Source organism: Cinclus cinclus, chromosome Z (genome assembly GCF_963662255.1).
Source record: "Cinclus cinclus chromosome Z, bCinCin1.1, whole genome shotgun sequence".
Classification (NCBI taxonomy): domain Eukaryota; kingdom Metazoa; phylum Chordata; class Aves; order Passeriformes; family Cinclidae; genus Cinclus; species Cinclus cinclus.
Window position 1 is genome coordinate 13,777,128 of NC_085084.1, and position 20,253 is coordinate 13,797,380.

The 20,253-nt window shown below is 37.3% G+C and overlaps 1 protein-coding gene across 1 annotated transcript in view; it reads right to left on the bottom strand.

Moving 5' to 3' along the window:
- The window catches only part of RORB (RAR related orphan receptor B), a 39,649-nt gene extending 19,611 nt beyond the window's left edge, over positions 1 to 20,038 (bottom strand). The window contains exons 1-4 of the mRNA XM_062512913.1: positions 19,999 to 20,038; positions 11,703 to 11,788; positions 7,275 to 7,416; positions 3,854 to 4,255 (exon numbers count right to left, since the gene is read on the bottom strand). Coding sequence (XP_062368897.1) covers positions 3,854 to 4,255; positions 7,275 to 7,416; positions 11,703 to 11,788; positions 19,999 to 20,038 — 670 coding nt within the window. The remainder of the gene's footprint in view (positions 1 to 3,853; positions 4,256 to 7,274; positions 7,417 to 11,702; positions 11,789 to 19,998) is intronic.
- Positions 20,039 to 20,253: the final 215 nt, after the last annotated feature.

Sequence of the window (20,253 nt, forward strand, 5' to 3'; positions counted from 1 at the left end):
TGCCTAATGGGGAACTAACTGACTTTGTACAACTTCTCTCCATCGTAAGCTCTGACAGTTACATGAGAAATTTGTGACTGAATCTGAAAATGCTTTTTGTTATACTTAACCCTCTCTTCCATAGGAGGCATCGCCTATCCTGCTTCTCCTTGAAATCAGGTAACATGAAGCTGTGTCTTGGTATACTTAACTAGTAAAATAGTAATAGTAATAGTAATAATAATTATAATAATAAATACCAATAATAATAATATAATTCCAAGTATGTGTGACAGAGTCCTATATAACTTTAATCTATCAGCTTGTTTTTCCCTTACACCTATTTGCTAGCACAGTGTATATATATATATATGTATGTACCGGTAAGCATGCAATACAAGATAAGCTATATTTCCTTGTCATTCCATTCTAATACTATGTGTCAAAGCAGTTGCTGTGTAAAAAAATTTTGCATTTCAAAACTGTAAAGTTGGACAATTTCCATTTCAACTACAAAGTCTTCGGTAGATGAATGTATGTTTGTGAAAAAGAACACTTTCACATTCAAATGAAAGCATAGAACTGTTAAAGATCAAAGTAACTCTAACCATTTAGATTAGTTTTTGGTGAAACTAGAAAATTAACATGTGAAGAAGAGTATGTAAATGATGTGTAAATTATGTCATAGAGTATCTTAGAAAATATTATTTTTATAACTGAATCAAACTGACAGGGAAAGGAAGACTTGTTACTTGGATTTTACAGAGAACTTACTGCTGAATAGCAAGACAAATGTAAATACAATAGTAATATGTGCAATTGCAGTATTTTAGTCAGGTGCAGCAGGGGCCATTATTACTACTTATTTTACCAGCATTTAACATTTTCATAATAATCTGAAAGAGAAGGTTTGTAGCATGCTAATTAAGAGACAATTCTAAACTGAAAGAAGTCACAAAGCATCAATGAAGACTGAGAGATAATGTCACAGAACTGAAAAGATTAGAAAAACAAGAAAGAGAAAATGAGATTCAAACTTAGAAATGCAGAGTCAACTATATCTTAATAAAAAATACTCTACACAGGAGAGAAGTGAGTTTGAAACAAACAAAAGCGTTAACACCATAGGAGTAAGTGAATTAGATTTTGGTTGACGTGTAATGCAGAAACTGCATAGATTACTTTTGTTCTGAGGGCTTGTGAGGAAGTCTGCTCCTTAGAGAACTTGCAACAACTTTCAGGAGCTCAAGGATAAAAGGAGTTCCCACATATTCATTCATGAGAAAATAAAAATAAGATGGTGAAGCAAGTGGTGGTTGAGGTTGTGCTTATATACAGATATTTATTTGAAAAATGTAAGGGCCAGAAGAAAGCTAAGACTCAAAATTTCTATTTGGCAGAAAATAACCAGTGCAGAAAAGATCTGTCAAGATCTGGGATACTTAGTGGTTCACTAGATCACTAGATATGTTGGTACAAAGATATTTGATTCAGCCACAAGGATCAATGCAGTATAGTTTTTCTGTCTCCTATATATTCTGTATGATTTCATCTAACAGTTAAAAGCAGTAACATCTATTTAGCATAAGTTGAGTTTATTCCTAAATGTCACTCGAGTGAGATGCAATTCTGCGATGAAATTTAAGCACACTATAATATGAAATCAGTACATCCCAGGACTGCAAGACTGAAGCTCTACCAATGGTCCAACAATCCACTGCAGCATTAAGAGGCATTTTCTACCTTTTTTTAAACACTGAAAACATCATTTGCCTGTGCACTAATCTAAATATTTTATGGTGCATCTATTCCAGTTGTGTCAGCTGATTTGTTATACTACATTATCTCTCACTGTCACCCTTACCCCTCTGCTGTAGGTGCTACAAATGACAGATGGCAGTACTTGTATAAAATTATAGCAATTTAGGAGCCCTAGTTTCCATTTTGAAAGGAAGAGAGTTAAATCCCAGAGCCTCTGAATTTTGCCGTCATCTTAGAGACAGGCCACTTGCTATGTAATGCTCCCTCTGCTCTGTGTTTTTTCCTGCTTTGTGTCAGAAGAAGATGAAAAAACTTGGAAATGTGGGGTGGATTTAGGGCTGGATGAGTTGAAGCTAGGAGAGAAAAAAAAAGGGTGAAAACCCAAGAATGATGCATTATTTATAAGGGAACCTACAAGAGATATAACTTAAACTGATTTAAGTTAAAAAGATAACACTTTAATTGTCTGAAGTCAAAAGGTCCCATTGACTTTAGGGGGATTCTGTGGTCACTAAGGATATAGTCCAATGGCCATAATCTGTCTTTGCACTCTTTTTCTGTAGCTGAGCGCAAAACTGAATGCATGGACTATCAGAACTCCTGCATTTCTGGACCTCCTCTGAGTCTCTCTGGCAACACTTCCCTTTAGTAGTGGGTCTGCAGGGAAACTGCTCTTGAGGACTGTTTAAATTGCCTCTCAGCTGGTTTGCAGTAGTAGGATTAACTGTTGCAGGACTGAGATATGCACAAGCCACATGTGAGTAATATTCATACGGCCATGAGAGCTGCGGGGAAAGTTGGAGCAAACGTTCATCTCTAATCCTACAATGTGGGTGAATAGTTTTACTGGACAGTGGCCTAGACCAAACTTGATAAATAAACATGTCTTAATAAACAGAGTACCAGAAAAGTTTAGGTTTGTCCAGGACAATTTACAATTAAGGCACACAATGTGTTATAGGGCCCCCTACACATGAGCACACATGGGCAGAAAACATGATATCAATTTTAGCTGCAACTTCATTTTTTTTACCAGACAATAACTACTATATGTCCCACTACTGCAATCTGTATTGAGTGGAGGTCACATCTCCAGGGTTCCTCAGTAGCACTGAACACACACATACATTTACAGATCTCAGTGTACATCCATGTACATGAGAGACAGCAAAGTTAGGCCAGAACCATAGAAGTTTTTTCATTATTTGAAATGAATTAATTTGTTAGAAGTGCTCTCAAAGATGACTTATTTTCCTTCTTCTTTCTTTTTAATTAAATTCCATTAACAAAGTATTACCCTTTGATTAAGTTCTCAGCCACAACTGATTTAGCATATTTCACATCCTCAGGTATACCTAATTAGGATGCCAATCTTTGTTCATGTTATTTCTTTGTAATAACAGTAGTACTTTCCGTGGCTTTGGTGAAATACAACTAGAAGCACTAGATGAACAGAAATCCTCCTTAGACAGAAGTCACTGTAGTCACTGCATTGCTAACAGTCTCACCTCACAGAGAGGTCTCTGTCACTTGTCAAAGCCAAAAGCAAGGGACAGGCTCTCCAAGGCCTTCAGGCAGAGAAGCAGAGATATCCACAGAAATACATTCAAGTTTGTGCACTTCAAGAATTTAGTGAACTTGCTCTGCATTGACATCTGTGCAGCCGAAGTATGAACAGGTACTTTTTCACAGTAAGTACCCTAGAATTAGCAGTTATTGCGATTCTGGGTGTTGACAATATGGATGGTTGGCTGAAGAGATCATTTAGCCCTGTCAGTAATGAGCTCATTTGAAAAAAGCCCCTTCCTAATTATCACTTGGTTATGATTGATTCATCACCTGCTTTGATGCTTCTATTTAATAAACAGAAATTAACCGCTGGGTTTAAGAGCTGCATAATTTTTAGTAAAAACAGAGCTGCTTTAATATTATGTCAATTAGTTCCAGACTAATTTTCTTTCCTTTACTCTCTGTACGTGTGTGCACACATATGTGTGAACTATAACTATTGCATATCTATGTATGGAATGCCTGTACGACATTTTAATGAAGACAGTACTGGAGCTTAGTTTATACATACACATTGCACTACAGGAATAATAATTTTCCTTACCTATTTCACTCATGGATATCCCTGGAGCTAATTGCCCATTGTTGAAAGAGCTATAGGTAAACAAGTTTGGTACAGAGGTGAGGTCATAGATAGGTTCCTGCTTTATCTGTTTGATTCCAGTCATGTCTAACCCAGACTGGTCTGGGGAGGGCTGGGCAGAATCCACATTATAATAGCCCTCAGACTTTGGCAGATCGATGATGTGCCCATTTGAGTAGGTGCTGCCAGTTTCGTTATTCAGATTGTTCAAGCCATTGCTGATGCTGTTGCTGTAAACCCTGGCGAGGGCTTCTGCCTCACCACTCTGCTGCTGCCGTTGTTCCTGCAGTCGCTGCTGGTGCTTCTGCACTTCAGCGTACAAGCTATCCCTCTGCTTTTTGGACATTCTTCCAAATTTCACAGCTGAAAAGCAAAGCAGAATGCAAACCATTTTCGTCTTTAAATTTTTCTTGATTCCCCTCAACCCCACCACTCTTTTGATATTAACTTGCAGGGTTAATTTGCTGTGGAAACATCTTTTTCTGTAGAAATGAGAAAGGACGCAAAGCTTTACATCACATACATCTCAGAAAGGAAAAAATATTATGTATTTTACTTTACCAGGTGACAACAATGACTCCTATTTGCAGGAGGGCCTCAGTCAAGCAATTTACTTCCCATTCTGAATGTTAAAAAGACCATGCATCCTTTTATATCTCTGTGTTCACTGAACAACAACCCAGAGCTGTATGAAATGTACAATCTGTAAATTCATATCCATTTACTAACTTTTCACAAACCTTTAGCAGTACATTAACAAGATTAGTATTCTGGGTGAAAACAAGCCCTAAAGACTTATTATCACATCCTTTCAATGGGGTGTTATCTTCCTACTTAAAAAAAAAATAAATGTAACTTATAGGTTTGAACCTAGAGGAAAATAACAGATTTGAAGGTAAACAGCACAAATGAATGTCTTATTTTCCACTGAGGAAAGTCTTAGGGATTTATGCAATCTCCATTTTAATAATCTCCATGCACAAATCCATGCACTCCTTCTGATGAGAAAGGCCGAAAATATAAGAGGGTAAACCATTTTGCCCAGAAACAGGGTTCATTACTCTGAGATTGAAATTTTCAAAGGTGACAGGCTGATTGCTGTGGAACTAAGAGTAGTAAATTCACAGCGTGCACATACACAGCTGATCACAGCTGATTATCACTCTCCACCACCATCTCTATAAATTCTGGTCTTTTACTGGGCTAGATCTTGGGATCTGAGAGCAGAGGCAGCTGTTGATTGTGCTGTAAAACAAATGAGGGATACATTCAGTAGAATTCATCAGAACAGGACATAGCTCCAGAAATACAAACTTCCATGTATTATGAGGTATATTTCTTATACTGTGTATTTCCAGTCCATCTGAAATTTGGAACAATTCAGAATCATATTTATTAGCACAGGACTCTCATTTAGCCCTTGAGAACAGTTTGAGCCTATATGTGAATAAATGTGAAAATTCCCAATCAGGAAAAAGAACTGAAAAATTAGAGCATAATATGCAAATACAGTGTCAGAACAGCAAGGTGACAGTTGCTTTGATTTATTATTACTTTTTTTTTTTTTTACACCAAGAGGGGTTTTTTTCTTATTGCCAATTTCAGTTTAGTTGCAGCCCTACACTCAGGCTACAAGCTACCTCACACAAATTCAGCCTACCCCTGGAATCAGTGCATGGTATGCTGCATACTCTTATGGACAATGTACAATGACTGTATTTTAGATAATTTTGAATAATGCAACTGTGTATTTTCTTCAAATTTAGGGCCTCAGTAATAAAACCAAATATCCACTGTTTATCCTCATTATATATTCATTAATTGGATTCTCCAGCTGCTGTCAATTAGCATCCTGCCTCTGCATGATAAAAATGAATTTATTACATGGCTGAGAGGTAAAAATCAAATCAAAGTTTTCTGTCAAAATTTACACAGCCAATTTCAAATTTGCAAGAGCTCTTAATATTCTTAATCCTAAACAATCATAAAGACCCTCATATAACCTGTGAGAGAACAAAGTGATGCTGCTGGAAGAATCACTAAATTTGTGTCTTTGCAGTGGTCTCTGAATTACTGGTTGGGAAGATGGTACTGTCAGTCACATTAAAATGCCCCTGTGATACCTTAAATCATCGGAAGATACTACTCTCAGGAGGAAAGCATGTGATGTTAAATTGCTGAAATGTTACTTCTTTAATCACCATGAAGAATTAGGAGGCAGGGTGTCAAGTAAACTGGATGCTAGGACCAAAGAGAATTCATGGATTAAAGGCCAGATTGCAAGGCCCTTCCCAGTTTGGTAAAACTGGTAAACAATTTCAGTGAGACATAAGACACACTGAGGTAGAAGAAGACCTAATATGGCCCAAATTTTAAACAAGTTTATAGTGTGTGGACCATCTAGATAAATAGCTCTTTAAATACCTTCTCCATCAATAACTTAAATTCAAAATATACATTTTGTGTAAACCTTTTAAGAGAGAAGAATGCTTCAAGGAAAATGAAATTAATACAAACTGCTTTTAAAAACTGGAACATTTTCTTCTAATACTTTTTCACTATATAAAAGAAGTTTTTGATCTGGAAACCCCCTGCACAAGGTGTGGTGACCAGGGCGTGTCAGCTGTGGGCAACCTTGCCCAAGCCTCCCACTGTCTGCAGTTTTGGTGTGAAGTGTGATGCATGTTCTCAGCCTGCTGATCTTGGATCACACCACAGTTTGGAAGGTGGACCAGAGCTCTACCACAGGATCCTGAGATGGCATAGACTGTGGAGCTTTCATCTGGCATAGGATCCATTTTCAGTGCTAAATGAGGAAATGGTTTTCTCTAGACAGAGACAGGAGGCAATGTGCAAGCAAAAGAAATGGGGTTTCTTCCAATGCAAAATATTTGGTCAAGTGCTCTGAATAAAACAAACAGAAACCCCTAATGCTATGAAGGTGTAAGTTTGTGCAGGGTTGTGCCTCCTTAGTACCAGGCCTTTAGAGATCTCAGGGAAATGAATGCTTTCATATATCAAAATTAAATGTTAAGATAAATGCTGATGTTTAATGTAATGCTTAATATAAACCCACCTCTCCAGAGGTGACCTTTCTGTGCTCTGTGCTTTTGATTAGAATAACGTTTTTTCACTTCTGACTCTCTGTTCTAAACTAATACTGCTCTCCATTTTGTGATTTCCCCTATCCTTCTCCACAGAAATAGCCTTCTTTGTTAACCAGATGGCAAAGATCGTCTCACAGTGCACGCATTACAAAGCACAGAGCTTCTCTCTCTTTGTGTAGAATTTTTTTTCAGAAATTTACAGGGAGTTTAAGTAAGTCAGCAGTGGGGAAAAGTTTCAAAGGGCTTAGATGTGAAGCATGAATTTGACTCCTTACCATCTCGAGACATTCCCAGGGCAAGACATTTCTGCAGTCGGCAGTGTTGGCAACGATTTCTGTTGGTTCTGTCAATTAAACAATTTCTCTGTCTTGGACAGGAGTAGGATGCATTGTTCTGCTGACTCCTCCTAAAGAATCCCTTGGGACAAGAGAGCAGGAAAGACCAAGTATTACCATGAGCATATTTATGTGCATGTGCACACATGAGTACACAGACACACACACAAAAATGTGCATGCAAACAACTACAGTAAACCCTTATTTAATGCAGAGCTACTTATGCTGTGGCTCTGTAGATATGATGGCAGTGTATGAAAGAGCATTCAATTATAATAAGGAGAACTGCCTATTATTGTGCAAAGAATATAATTATACTTTGTTAAAACCTAAATAATGTTACAGAATGCATTTTTATTGTGCCATAACAGCCCTGTATCATCAGCTTGCTTCTAATAGAGGAAAAACTTGTCAGCATTTGTAAGAGATGACTTCAAAGTACTTGTTTTGACATTTCTCCCTTTAATGAAGAGACTGGTAACTGTTACTGGGTACACATAGCCTGAGAAGCTGAAGTCTGCTGTTCACTTTGACCTGGCAAATGTTGATCTGATCTGGAGAGGCATCTGATTCTGGAGTGAAGTAATTAAAATTCAGTCTTCACAAAAGCTAGTATATAATGGCTGTATCAAGTAAAGCAAACACACAAAGGAGAAAGTAACACCTTTAGATGCCACCATGAGAATGTAATGGCATTTTCCATCGGCTGTTTGTCTAGTGATCTGAGGGCTGGAGGGGAAGTATATACACCTAAGTCCCTATGAGCTTCCAACTGCTATGAGGTGGTGCCAAGAGCAGCCCCAAAAAGTACTGTTATGGTGAAGTGACATGAAGAGCTGTGGTAACAAGATGAATGAAACCAGGGGGTGAAGAGAAACAAAAATAAATAGACCTATACTAAATAAATAATAATTTTTAAAAAAAAAAAGGTCAGGAGTATCTGCAAGTCCAGAGAGAAAAAAACAAAATAGAGAACTTCTCTAACCAGTTTAGCAACTTTAAATGTAAGCAGCTGCAGGTTGCAGTGGGAAAGTTGAAGGATAGCCTGGCCACTGCAGGAGGCTATGAGTAGTAAAACAGCAGAAATATCTGCACTTTTGCATAAATTACTTCAGTTACACCAGTCACCAGAAGTGGTACCAAAGCACTTGTGCTATTCTGGGGTGGCTTGCAAACACCTTGGAAAGAAGCCAGAAAGCAACAGCTGACTTCATTTATCAGGAAAAAATAGTGTATCCCTGCACAGGCTGATGGATGTTAATACTGAGCAGTGGATGAAGTCACAAGGTGACAGTGCTACAGGCCTTAATTAATTTGCTACAGCTTACACATGAATTCTCACTCAGGTCCTATCAAGCTGAGTTAGGGTGGTGTGCGGTGTCAGTAACTGTGACAGGCATGGTGTCCCATCTAGGACACTGTCAGTGCTAGTTCTTGAAGTCGAGCATAGAGACCCACTTGAACTGGCTTGAGCTTGTTCTAGCAGTGATTAAAGTGTGTCTAAAATATAAATTAAATTTTATGATTTGTACTTTTCAGAGAACAGATGTCATTTGGGGGAACCCTCAGAAAAATTCTGGTGGAAACTTAACTGATCTTAGCTGACCAAAACTTTCCTGATATGGTAGAGGTGCCTTTAAGACTAAATGGTTGCTAATAGCAGATGTCTTTGCTGAGCTTTATAGCCAATCTTGGTTTTTACTTCTGAAGGGTTTTCTCTTTTCAGTTTTAGATTTTAGCAGCATCTATGTATTTCAGACAACAAATTAATTCATCAATGTTAAAAAATATACACAACCACTTAGCACTGACAGTGCCCTCTCCTGCAGCACCTTTTTGTTCACTTTAAGGTTGATCTCATCTCAGAGGAATTAATTTCATCTTTTCCCTCCTTAAGAAAGAAAGATGATACTATGTATCACGGGTTACATAAGAAAATTAATTTACAGCAGGTAATTAATTTTTCTGAGGAGAATTTTATGTTCTCATTTTCCTGCATAAGATCTAAATGTTGACTTTTAAAGTAGAGATAATTATTTCATTTTATTTTTATGGTATCTTTATATAGATTTGCCTACATTATTCTACATCAGAATAATTCCATTTTGTGTGAAGGAAGATGTATTTCATTACTGAGTAGCTAAAGAGTTAAAGACAGATTTCCCAGTACTTCCAACATGTACAGCAAGTCTTTCTGCACCTTGAACAAGTCACTTCACCCACCACCCACAGCCAGTTGGAGAAAGGAAATTGCTGAATGAACTACTTTCTAATTCATGACAAAACAATAGTAGACAGTACTTTGCTTTGGGAGTAGGCACAAGGAATGATAAAAGGCTTAGTGAAGAAGCAGCCACAGAGATAGACGTGACGCAAATTCATCTTCAGGTTTCACTCTTTCTGTACGAATAGTGTCAGGGCTGCAAATTTGGTGAGTCCAGCAGGTCCACTGCATATGCACGCTCAGCATAAGGCAGGCATGTATGCAAACCAACAGTAATACTTCAGATGACCCTTAAGTACTTCGAATATGGACTTGCAGCAGCATAGATAATGAAGGGACACTGAGTTAAAGGATTTTCTGCTCCTTGAAGTTTGTAGCACCGCCACTGGCGCTGTAATTCTCAGATGTTATATCCTGAAATGCTTTCACTGCCTGGTGCCTGGCTCAGCATGTGTGCATGCTTGTGGAGTGAGTCTACCCTCTTTCTTCCACACATGGCCTCCATTCTTAATCATTTCAGGTTTCCAACAAACTGAGAAAAAAAGAGCCAGAAATGACCAGTATGCAGGCTGAGTGAATAGCTATTTAAATGCTGGGCACTTAAATGGATAGAAGAGCTGCACTGCCAAAAACAGTGCTTACCTTAACAGGGAGCTCTGACAGACTTAGATGCCTCCCAGTGGAACTGACGTGAAAAACCTGCACCTTTTTTTCACACAGCTCAAAAAACAAGATTAGACTAATTGATCTGATACAGCAAAACTGGCACAAACCCAACAGGTTTAAAACTGTTATAAGTGGAAGAGAATCTCTTTATCTCAATAAGCAGTCTACTCACAGAGCACAGTGGAATCATCTCCTCTTGAGGCACACACAAGGGTCAGCATTAACCCTAATTACTTCTGCAGGAGACTATACCCCTAGACAGTCCGTGGGCTCTGAATACTGAGAGAAGATGCTTTTTCTGCTTAAAGTAATTTTCTTCCATAGTTTTTGTGTCAATTTTGAACTATCAGATCAATTAGTTTAATCCTGTTTCATCTGATTGTCATAAGATGTTTATTTCTAGTCCAGTGCCACAGTAAGACAAAGACAACTGCAAATTGTTCTGCTTACGATTGTTAGTTAATGTTCCTGAAAATAAAACTAATCTTTACCAGCTGGTTCTCAGTGTACTGGCATTAAAATATTTCTCCTGCATTTGGGTGTACCCAAATTTTCAGATTTTTCAGCTGTTCTAATACTTTGTAAAGTGTTAGGCACAGACTTGTGATTTCACTCTGCAAATTGGCACCCATTTTCAAATGTCAGTTTGTGTGTTTCCACATACAAGAAATCAGAGATGCTGGCTCTCCATTTTGCAATTTCCCATTTACAATTAAAACTAAAATACCAACATGTAGTATGAAACTGCATGAATAATATCGCAATTCCTTAGATAATAAAATTGGAGGCAATTTTAAAAACTGAAAATGTAAGCCTTTCTTCTCTTTGCTTGCGTCTGATTTGTGTTATTTGAACTAATGCCTGAAATAATATGTTGGTATGTCTAAGCAGCAAGTCTGTGCATCTCCACCGCCCAACTTTTTTTTAACCTCCAATTCCCAGCAATTTCCCCTGAACTAAAGCCTACAAAGAAGAAGACAAAGGATCCTTTTACATTTCTCATAATGTGAGGCATTCTTTCTTTTTGAGATTACAATTTGGTCTGCAGATTGTGCAAATGGAGATAAAAAAACCAGGACCAAGCTCACACCTGTAAGCTCTTAAAAAAGGCTGACCAGAAGTAACATGCCAACTGTAATGCTACAGTTGTACAGTAAACAAGATAAGAAATCCACCTCTTTCAAAGCTGATTTAAGGTACAACAGGTGTGACTTACAGTTGCCAGCCTCTGTTGGTGTCAGCACTTACACTGCATCAGATGTAATTAATTCATGTTTCAAACAAGGAGGCAGCTCTAAAGACTATTTCATAAAATGGAAAGCAACTAGGAAAATTAGGCATGAAAGGCATCTTTATCAACAGTAGGCTTTACAGCCTTTGGCACCACTTGTTTGAAAGCTTGTAAGAGTGTATCATTGTACACAGGTGCCTGAGGCTAATGCAAATGATCATGACTATGCTGCATTAAAATCTCATACCTTGCAGCCTTCACATGTGATGACTCCATAGTGTATTCCAGAGGATTTATCACCACAAATTTTGCATGGTATCACTTCAATTTGTGCTGAAAAAGAAAACAAGACAGATATTTTGGGTTTATAATTATATTTAATTTCTTTTTTTCTCAAAAGGACATCTTTAGAAATAGAGGGCAGATAACCAGTTGAACCCAAACAATACAAAAATGCTTTGTATTGTGTATCTACTACTGAATGCTTTGGTTTGGCAAATTTTAAGTGCTTCACATCATGTAGTTTCTGCCACATCCCACAAAACTCTTCAATATTTTAAAATGTCTCCCAATTAGTAACTTTTTTTTTCATATTTCTTTTTTTAAGGTGGCAATTTCACTGGTTAATTTTATAATAATTTTTGCTGATGACAGTCATTAGGGGTCTTAAACAATAATCTGGATTGTCCTTTCCTACATACTTCAAATATTTGTGATTTTCATTTTTCTGAGGTAGAAATACATTGGTGTATTTTATACCCTTTTTAAAGCAGAGAAGAGATGATGAAGTTTTCACTTTCTTCAAATTACATCCAGGACACAAAGGTACTAATATGTACTATACTAACACTGTCAGAGATTGGCTGGTAAAATCTTGCTTAATCTTCCTGTCTCTTCAAACTATTTGTTTTAGCACAGGGTCATTGGCAGGCAAGACCCACAGATGGAGTTTAGGTAGCCAATGGCTGCGTACTGGGAGAGTCAGGTAAGGCCTGAAAATCTTTAAATATGGATGTACTTCAGATCCTTCTGTAAACATAGTGGTCATCTGATTCTGAGAAGGAAAACACATTTCATTCAAGACTACATACTTAGAGACATAAAGAAGAACTGTGCCAGATGTTTTAGTCAGAAGAACTGAGAAGAAATGTTAAGATTATTTTCTCTCCCTTTCATTTGTTCTAATGTGCAGGATGCATATGCCTCCCTGCTACTCTTCTCCTGCTTGGAAGCAGCATCACATTAGGAAAGTACTCCTGACTGATGTTGTTTCTCCATGCCCAGGCCAGGAACAGCAGCAGTTCTCTGCAACTCAAGTCACCCATCAAATCCTTGAGTAGAAAAACTTTTTTTAGTAGAGCTAGCCCAAGCTCAAGGATAGGCAGCTGTTAGTACTTTTACAGGACACGTTTAACTCTAAAATGGATTGAGACAGGGAAACACGATTATTGTCCAGATGCTGATCCTAAGAAGAGCATCCCATTTCAATACTGTGGGCTGTTGAAAAGATTAAAAAAACTGGAAAGAACCCATGCTTAAAAATGACTGCACATTGTAAGCTGAGCATCAAATGTGCTAGCACAGTGGATACAGTGAAAATATAACCATATAGCCTGGATTATGCCCCACTTCTACTTATAATTGTAATTTGCCTCTTTTAGCAGAAGGTAGAAGTTTCCTTCCTACCACGTTCTTCTTCCCACCACCTTGCCACCACAACCAAAACTCAGTACTGTGTCCCAGCAAGCCACCACCACACTTCCCACTGAAAGGTGCATTGCATACTCTACTCCTTCATCCTCCTACTTAGTGTAGAGGGTAAACTGCACAGGGTGAACACTAGCAGGCCCTCTACTTTGGAAAGTCAATCAACTATTCTGTCAACTATTCTGGATATGCTGTCCCAAGGGACCCAGGCAAAAGGAACTTTTATATGGATGGCTGAAGAGATTTTAGCTCCCCACTGTGAGCTCATTTTCCTGACATACTCCTTCTGATCTAGCATAAGTTTAGGCATTGCTCAGACAAGAAAACCAGTTTTAAAGCTGCTCCTAATCAATGTTGTGTAGAGGGAACTCCTTAACAGACAAGCACCTGCAGTCCTTTGGAAATTTTTCAAGGTGGATCCTGCTCAAAAATTCCTAAACCTTATGCCACTGGGATGATAAAAACATTTAAACATGTGTCTCCAGGCACTGCTGTTTGTGAGGCTGCTTTTAGTAACTGCTCACAGGTCTCTGCTTGAGAGTCATGTGGATGGAAAAAGTCTCAGCTCTGGGACCATGTGGTGCTTTATGTTTCAAAGACATGTCAATGTCAGAGGCAGGAACTACAATAAGAATGGAAAGAAATCTGCAGGAAAAGACAAGACAGAGGGAAAAAAGACACACAAAAAAAAATCAAAGTACTTTTAATGTGACTTGCATATACCACTTGTAACTCTGATAGGAAAAGAGAGAAGAATTGATACTGCGACACTGATTGCATTTAACACAGTACTTTTTACTGTAAGCAAACAATAATTTCATGCATGAGTTTCAATTATAAGCTATAGATTCATTGTATTTGTGGATCAAGTCCCTAAATGCTAAGGCTTTGGGTTTCAATTAATATGCAAATATTTTAGACTTGCGACTCTTCAGTCAATTCAAACCTTTATTTGAAAATAACCATTCTGTAAATTAGTAAATGTACGTTTGTCTAGGAAATTGCTACCATTTCTCCTTAACAGAACTCACAGAGAAGACATCCTAAGGACACAGAAGGCACTTGAAAAAGTTTGGAAAACTGTATTTTTGCTACTGTCCCCAGACTTTTTTTTTTTTCATAAAACAGCAGAAAAATTGCAGAATTCCTAACAGAAATCTTGATTGTACAGGCCAGATTAAAAAAAAAAACCACATTGTATTCACAGAAGGGCTTTGGGATACTGTAATGAATATAGTGTGCCATGTCTCTTTTGCAGATATAATCTCAGGTCACAGATTGCAAAATATTCTTGAAAGGGACCCACAAGAATCATCAAGTTCAGCTTCTAAATGAATGGCCTTATAGGGATTGAACACACAGCCTTGGTATCATTGGTTGACACAGGGTACTACACTTTTTGCACATTCTGTTTTTATTTGTCCACCTATGATTTTATGTTGCTTTTCTTACCCCATTCATCTATTAGACCAACAAACAGTTCAGGGAGCTGTTTATCTGACTCTCTTTACAGCCATTACAAAATAAGAAGCTTTCTTCTGAACTCCTTAAAGATATAAAATGCATTGATCAAGTGCCACTTCCTAAATATTCAGGCAAAAATTGAATGAACAAACAGTAGTGGATTTGCCTTAATGATAACTTTTACCAGCACATGAACTGAGCTTATTTTCTCCCAATGTAGTTAACATGGGGAAGGAAGTAGAGCAAAACTACTTAGCTCTACTTTGAAAGCCTTTCCATTTGCCTTCTCACCCATTTTTTCTTTGATACTCCGAGCAAGAAAAATGGCTACAACCTCCTTTCAAGTAAGCCTCAACCTGAGGCCACTTGTCCAATTTTTCAGCAAAGCACATTGAGATGTTCCACTCAATAAAAGCCTGCAAAACCCCTATCACCCTGATACCTAAGAAAACATTTATAATGTTTGGATATATGCCGCATAGAGTCTGCACCCCTACCACCCACTGTAGCATCTTTCCTCTGTCCCATAGGGTCATGTCTCTGTAGTATTCATCTCTTATTTTATACTTAAGTTGAAAGTTCTTTAGGACAGGAAACTGTGTCCAGTTTTATGGGACAGTCTACACATTGTAATGCCACAATGGAAATCAATTAATTCTACATGACTAGTAATTATAACCCACAGATGATGGGATAACCACCTGGAACCTAATTCATTCTATTGTGACAACAGAAAGTAGGGAAGGATTCTATCAAGGAAGCAAATCCAAAATTGTCTCACACATTTGAAATGAGCACTTACATATAAATAAACAGGTAACTAGAAACATCTCCAAATGAAACATGTGCCCCAAGAAGAATCAGAAGTACACTGAGCTGTCTTTCTTTTGTTTTTTTACCAATAAGACACTTACACATGGGCACAAAGTTCATTATCCCAAAGGCAGGAAAATAATCAGATTTCCAAAGTTGTTATACAGGTAAAATTAAAAACGAATCTGTAATGGGAGGCAGTTGCTTTTTTAATTCCTCTTGAAAGAAAGGTTAGAGTCAACAAGGCAGCTAATGTGTCTGTGTGTGTATTTGTGGGGATTGTCACTCACATCCTTATGATGCTAACAGAGAAAAAACAGAGCTCACATTTTATATAATTTCAATTTAATATCTGAAGAACTTCACTTGGGAAAGACAGGATTATAATCTTGCAGACCGGTAGATTTGGTTTAAGGGGGGAAAAAAAGACTTGAGCTTTTAGTATGTAGTTCTTGATCAAAAGATGATAATAAAGCATGCCAGGCATAAACTTTGAAAAGCAAGTTCTTTCTTTAATTTGCACATTCAGGAAGGGTTACACTTGGAAGCATCAAGGCTGATAAGAAAACTGATAGTAGAAAACACCAGTCGCTTCACCTTTCAAGAATTCCCATTATCCTTTTGTTGGAGTTCCTTGAAAATTGGTGGTAGATTGGCCTAGTTCACTTCCACTTTTCTATTCCTAACTGATTTCAAATTAAGTTCATTCATCATTTTTATCTACTTGCCAACTCTGTCTTTTTTATCCTGACCTCTGAGCAGAAAATACTATTTTTCCTTGCATGCTACTGTCAGTAGAAGTTTCCATGGTAAGTTAGGCTGCCAACAAGATCTTGGCATCCCCTTTGCTACTGGAATAGATGTTCTCTAGTGTCTCAGCAAGACTTCAGGTGCTTTGCATTTAGCAGTCTGAAAATATACTGCTGAGGATACTACTTGTGTTTACAGCCTCTGTCACACCTCATGCACTGAGATCTATATAGTTACTAGTGTCTCAGCAAATTAATTAATTCCAGATGATGTTAATTAATGTCTGTAGATATTTTAGCTGTCAATCATATCCCAAATGAGCTATTTGACTAAACCAAGATTGTGAAGTTCACACAGAAAAGTAAGGTTTCCATAAAACCTTATCACTTTCACACAGAGGTACATTAAACTCTGACTGTGGGTCTGGCCCCTGGATTTGTTACAGCAACAAAGACTCTGCAAAGATGATGGTTCTCAAATAAGCCAGTCCTACATCTCATGAGCACAGATATACAAATCTCAAGAAGCAGCAGTTCTTGTATATCTCTGTGTCTCACTGGGCACAGGTATTAGATATCATCTGTACATGATATATAAAAATGTGTTATGAGTATCGAGGTAAGCAATAGCCCTAGAATATGGATATTAAAAAAAATGATTGATAATTTCTCAAAATATAAATTGGGTAAATTAGTGCAAAAACACAGGGGTTTTTTTATAAATGTGTGCAATTGTCATATCTGATTTCTTTCCTTGTCTCATTCTCTTAGCTGAAGTCCTTTTAGTTTATAAAATAGTTATATATTTATGAAAGTATTATAAATATAATATATGTAACCATAATATAACCAATGTCACTTGGAAGGTTATTTGGTAATAGGTTTGCTTTTCCTCCTTCCTCTTTCATGGTTTTCCAGTGGGGAAAAAATGAACAAAAACACCCCCAAAACAAAAACCAAACCAAAGCAAGAGGAATTGTATATCACCTCTCCTTACAGATCAGCTCTGCCTTTTATTGCATGCCTATTTTAAAGACTATTGAAAAAGAGTATTTCAAAACATAAAGCTTTTTTAATTGCAGGTTTTTATGTAGTTACTCTGTGCATCCTTCTGTCTGCCTTTAAAATCAATTGAAACAAAAGATCAGACCTTAGAAATGTGTGTGATAATATCTGTAGACTGAGGAAAAGTTTTAAAATTACATGCTACATATTAGCTTTTTTGCATATGAAGAAATAGGCTTATATCTTATTTTAAGAGCAGTGATATGATGTTGGACATAATGGTATATTTTGGATCAAGTATTTCTTATTTTATGCAGACCTGATTATTTAAATTAATTAAAATAATTTGTAAATTAACAGAAAACCTGGATTTGGATTGTGTTATTACAAGACAGTGGTGGTGATGCAATTTCCTGGACTCCAGAAAAATACTGTACAGCTTTGTTGCCAAGAACATCAGCCCAGCACTCAATGAAAAACTAAGAGATTATTAGAATTAGATTATCAGTATCTGACAAAGGTACACAAATTGCTTCCTAGAAGCTTAATTTTGACAAAATAGACTAGCTGAAGTGCATAACAAGCACAAGGTGTTCAGAGCTTTTCCAGATTTTTTGGAATGGTTCACAGGCAAGGAAGCCAGCAGAAGAGAAGCAGAACTGTCTGTATCCTCTGTTGGGCAGTGATGACTAACACAAAGTACAGCCCATCATCCAGATCCCAGAAGACAGAACTCAGGTGTCTTGTCAGAAGCTACAGCTCAAAATGTGATTACTGAAAGTCTGTGCTCACAGAGGTAGAAAGTGCCAAGTGATGGCTCATCAGCACTTTGCAAATCTGTATAGAAGCATTTTCATTGTCTCTCAGTGTGACCTTCTCTGTGTCAGTCTATGAACTCTTTTCCCTAGTAACTTAAATTCATGGAAATTATTGTGTAACTTCAAAGGATGCTACTAGAGTAACACAAGTTATTATACAACAAAAACATGTTGCCTAACTGATGATTTGGGCTCCACATGTGAGTTAAATAATTTATTTAACTAAATTATCAAGGCCTTATTCTGGGTCCCCTAAGAAGCTCAGAAACTTGCCCTATTCATAAAGAAAGACATAAGTATATAATATAAGCTGAATTATTACTTTACAGTTACTGCTTCCTCAAAGACCAAAGCAATGGTTCTGCTGATACTGCACACTTTCCTAAAGAGATTATTATGCTAATCCCAAATATTATACTACCCAAGCTATCCTATACTTGACCTCATCAGATCCAATGTTCTGCAAATAATCTCTAGCAGCTTTAGATAATGTTTATATAAGATGGTCAGGATGACTGAGTAGTGGTGACCATGTTTTCTTTGCAACACTCTAAAACACTGAAAGTGCACTCAGTCAAAAAATAGCAGCCTATACAGAAAATACATTTCAAAAATCTTTCCTGTGAGAATTATACTTAGTATTTACTGTTTGTCATAATTTTTGGATGTTTCACATAAAATATTTTACAATATATCAGGCACTTAGCAGGAAATATTATTTTCCCTCACTTCTCCTTACAGGAAGTTATTTAAGAGTGTGCTAGGTATTTCTGTTGTTTCCTGAAGACAACAATCCATGGCTGCATTCTTTTACCTTCTGAATAAATGAACTAATGAACTCTGCAAAGGAAGAGTTCAGATACCATGATAAATGTTTACAGTCCATTTTGCCTGTTGAAGCTGACTGAAATGGTCATTCAGTAGTCAGGACCTTAAAAGTTAATTCTTTGACTAGACAGGCAGAGATCTCTGCTGTTCAGTTACAAAGCTGAGCAACACAGAGAGAGATGCTGCAGGAACATGCTGTGAAGACCTGTTTTCCAGGCTGTGGTATCACACACAACCTTTTCTTTCCTCACACCCAGCCAAGTGTTGCTGCTTGCTGGAGTGGGATGGAAATGAACTTAAAACTTAATTAATTTCTTAGTGGAAGGAGGGTGTGGTGGTTATTCTTAGCTCTGTCTGTAGCAGCACCTTCTTCTTCAGCTCTTTGCTACTGGACTGCAGCTGCAGCACACTGACAGTCTTTGCATCCCTCTTCTTCTTCCCCCTTTACCTGCCCAGATTCTTTTGAATGTTCACAAATCCCTATACATTCAGTAACACTCAAACCCAGAAGTCTACACCATGCAAAATCTTCAAGGGAAATGAGGACTGTTGCACTGTTAGATTATAGCACTGCAGCAAAACGAAGGTGTAACTTGCATTATCTGGGATTTTGTGTGGCTGCTATCACAGTCAAAGGAACAATTTGCAATCCACTTTCCTGGACCACTTTTCTTGCAATACCTTACTTTAGATACAATATAACTCCTACAAGGCAAAATTAGGAGAGACACAGGCAATAGAAAACAAATAATAGTAATTTCAACCTGAAATGACTGAAATCAATCTGATGTTCCCTTTTTAAAACTTTCTGAACTTCTTCATATTTCTTCATATTTTTGATTATCACTATGGATTTTCACTTTTGCACATTCCTATTTAAATCTTTGCTCCATCCTTTGAAAAGGATTTAAATCAGCTGGAGATATTCTTGGATTTGCATCTGTTGCTGTTTGAAAAAATGTTGTACTTACCAGCTGTCTACTTACCAATTTAATCTGCCATCTTTTAAAGACAGTAGGAAGAATTAACCTTAGTAAAACTCCAAGTACAGTTGTCTCAAGGGTAGACTTATACAACATGTTTAATATTTCTCTTTTTATTTTTCTCTATGATGTCCCATATTGTTAAGGAAGTGAAGAATAAAAATATTTCGACTCACCAGTTGCACCAGTTTTTATTTTGATTTGAATATCACACATTTTGTTGTAAATTGATAAGACTTCCAGGAGCAGAACAGTAGTCTTCCTACTAGCCTACTTATTCACAGTTACACCTGTGCTGTTGCAAAAGTGGAGTCTTAACAGACTGCATTAACAAGATTAAATGGGAGAAGTAATAAGGCACAGACTGTTCAATTTCATTAAAGAAGGGAAGAGGTGCTGGAGGCACTAAGTAATAAAACAATATTTTCTTT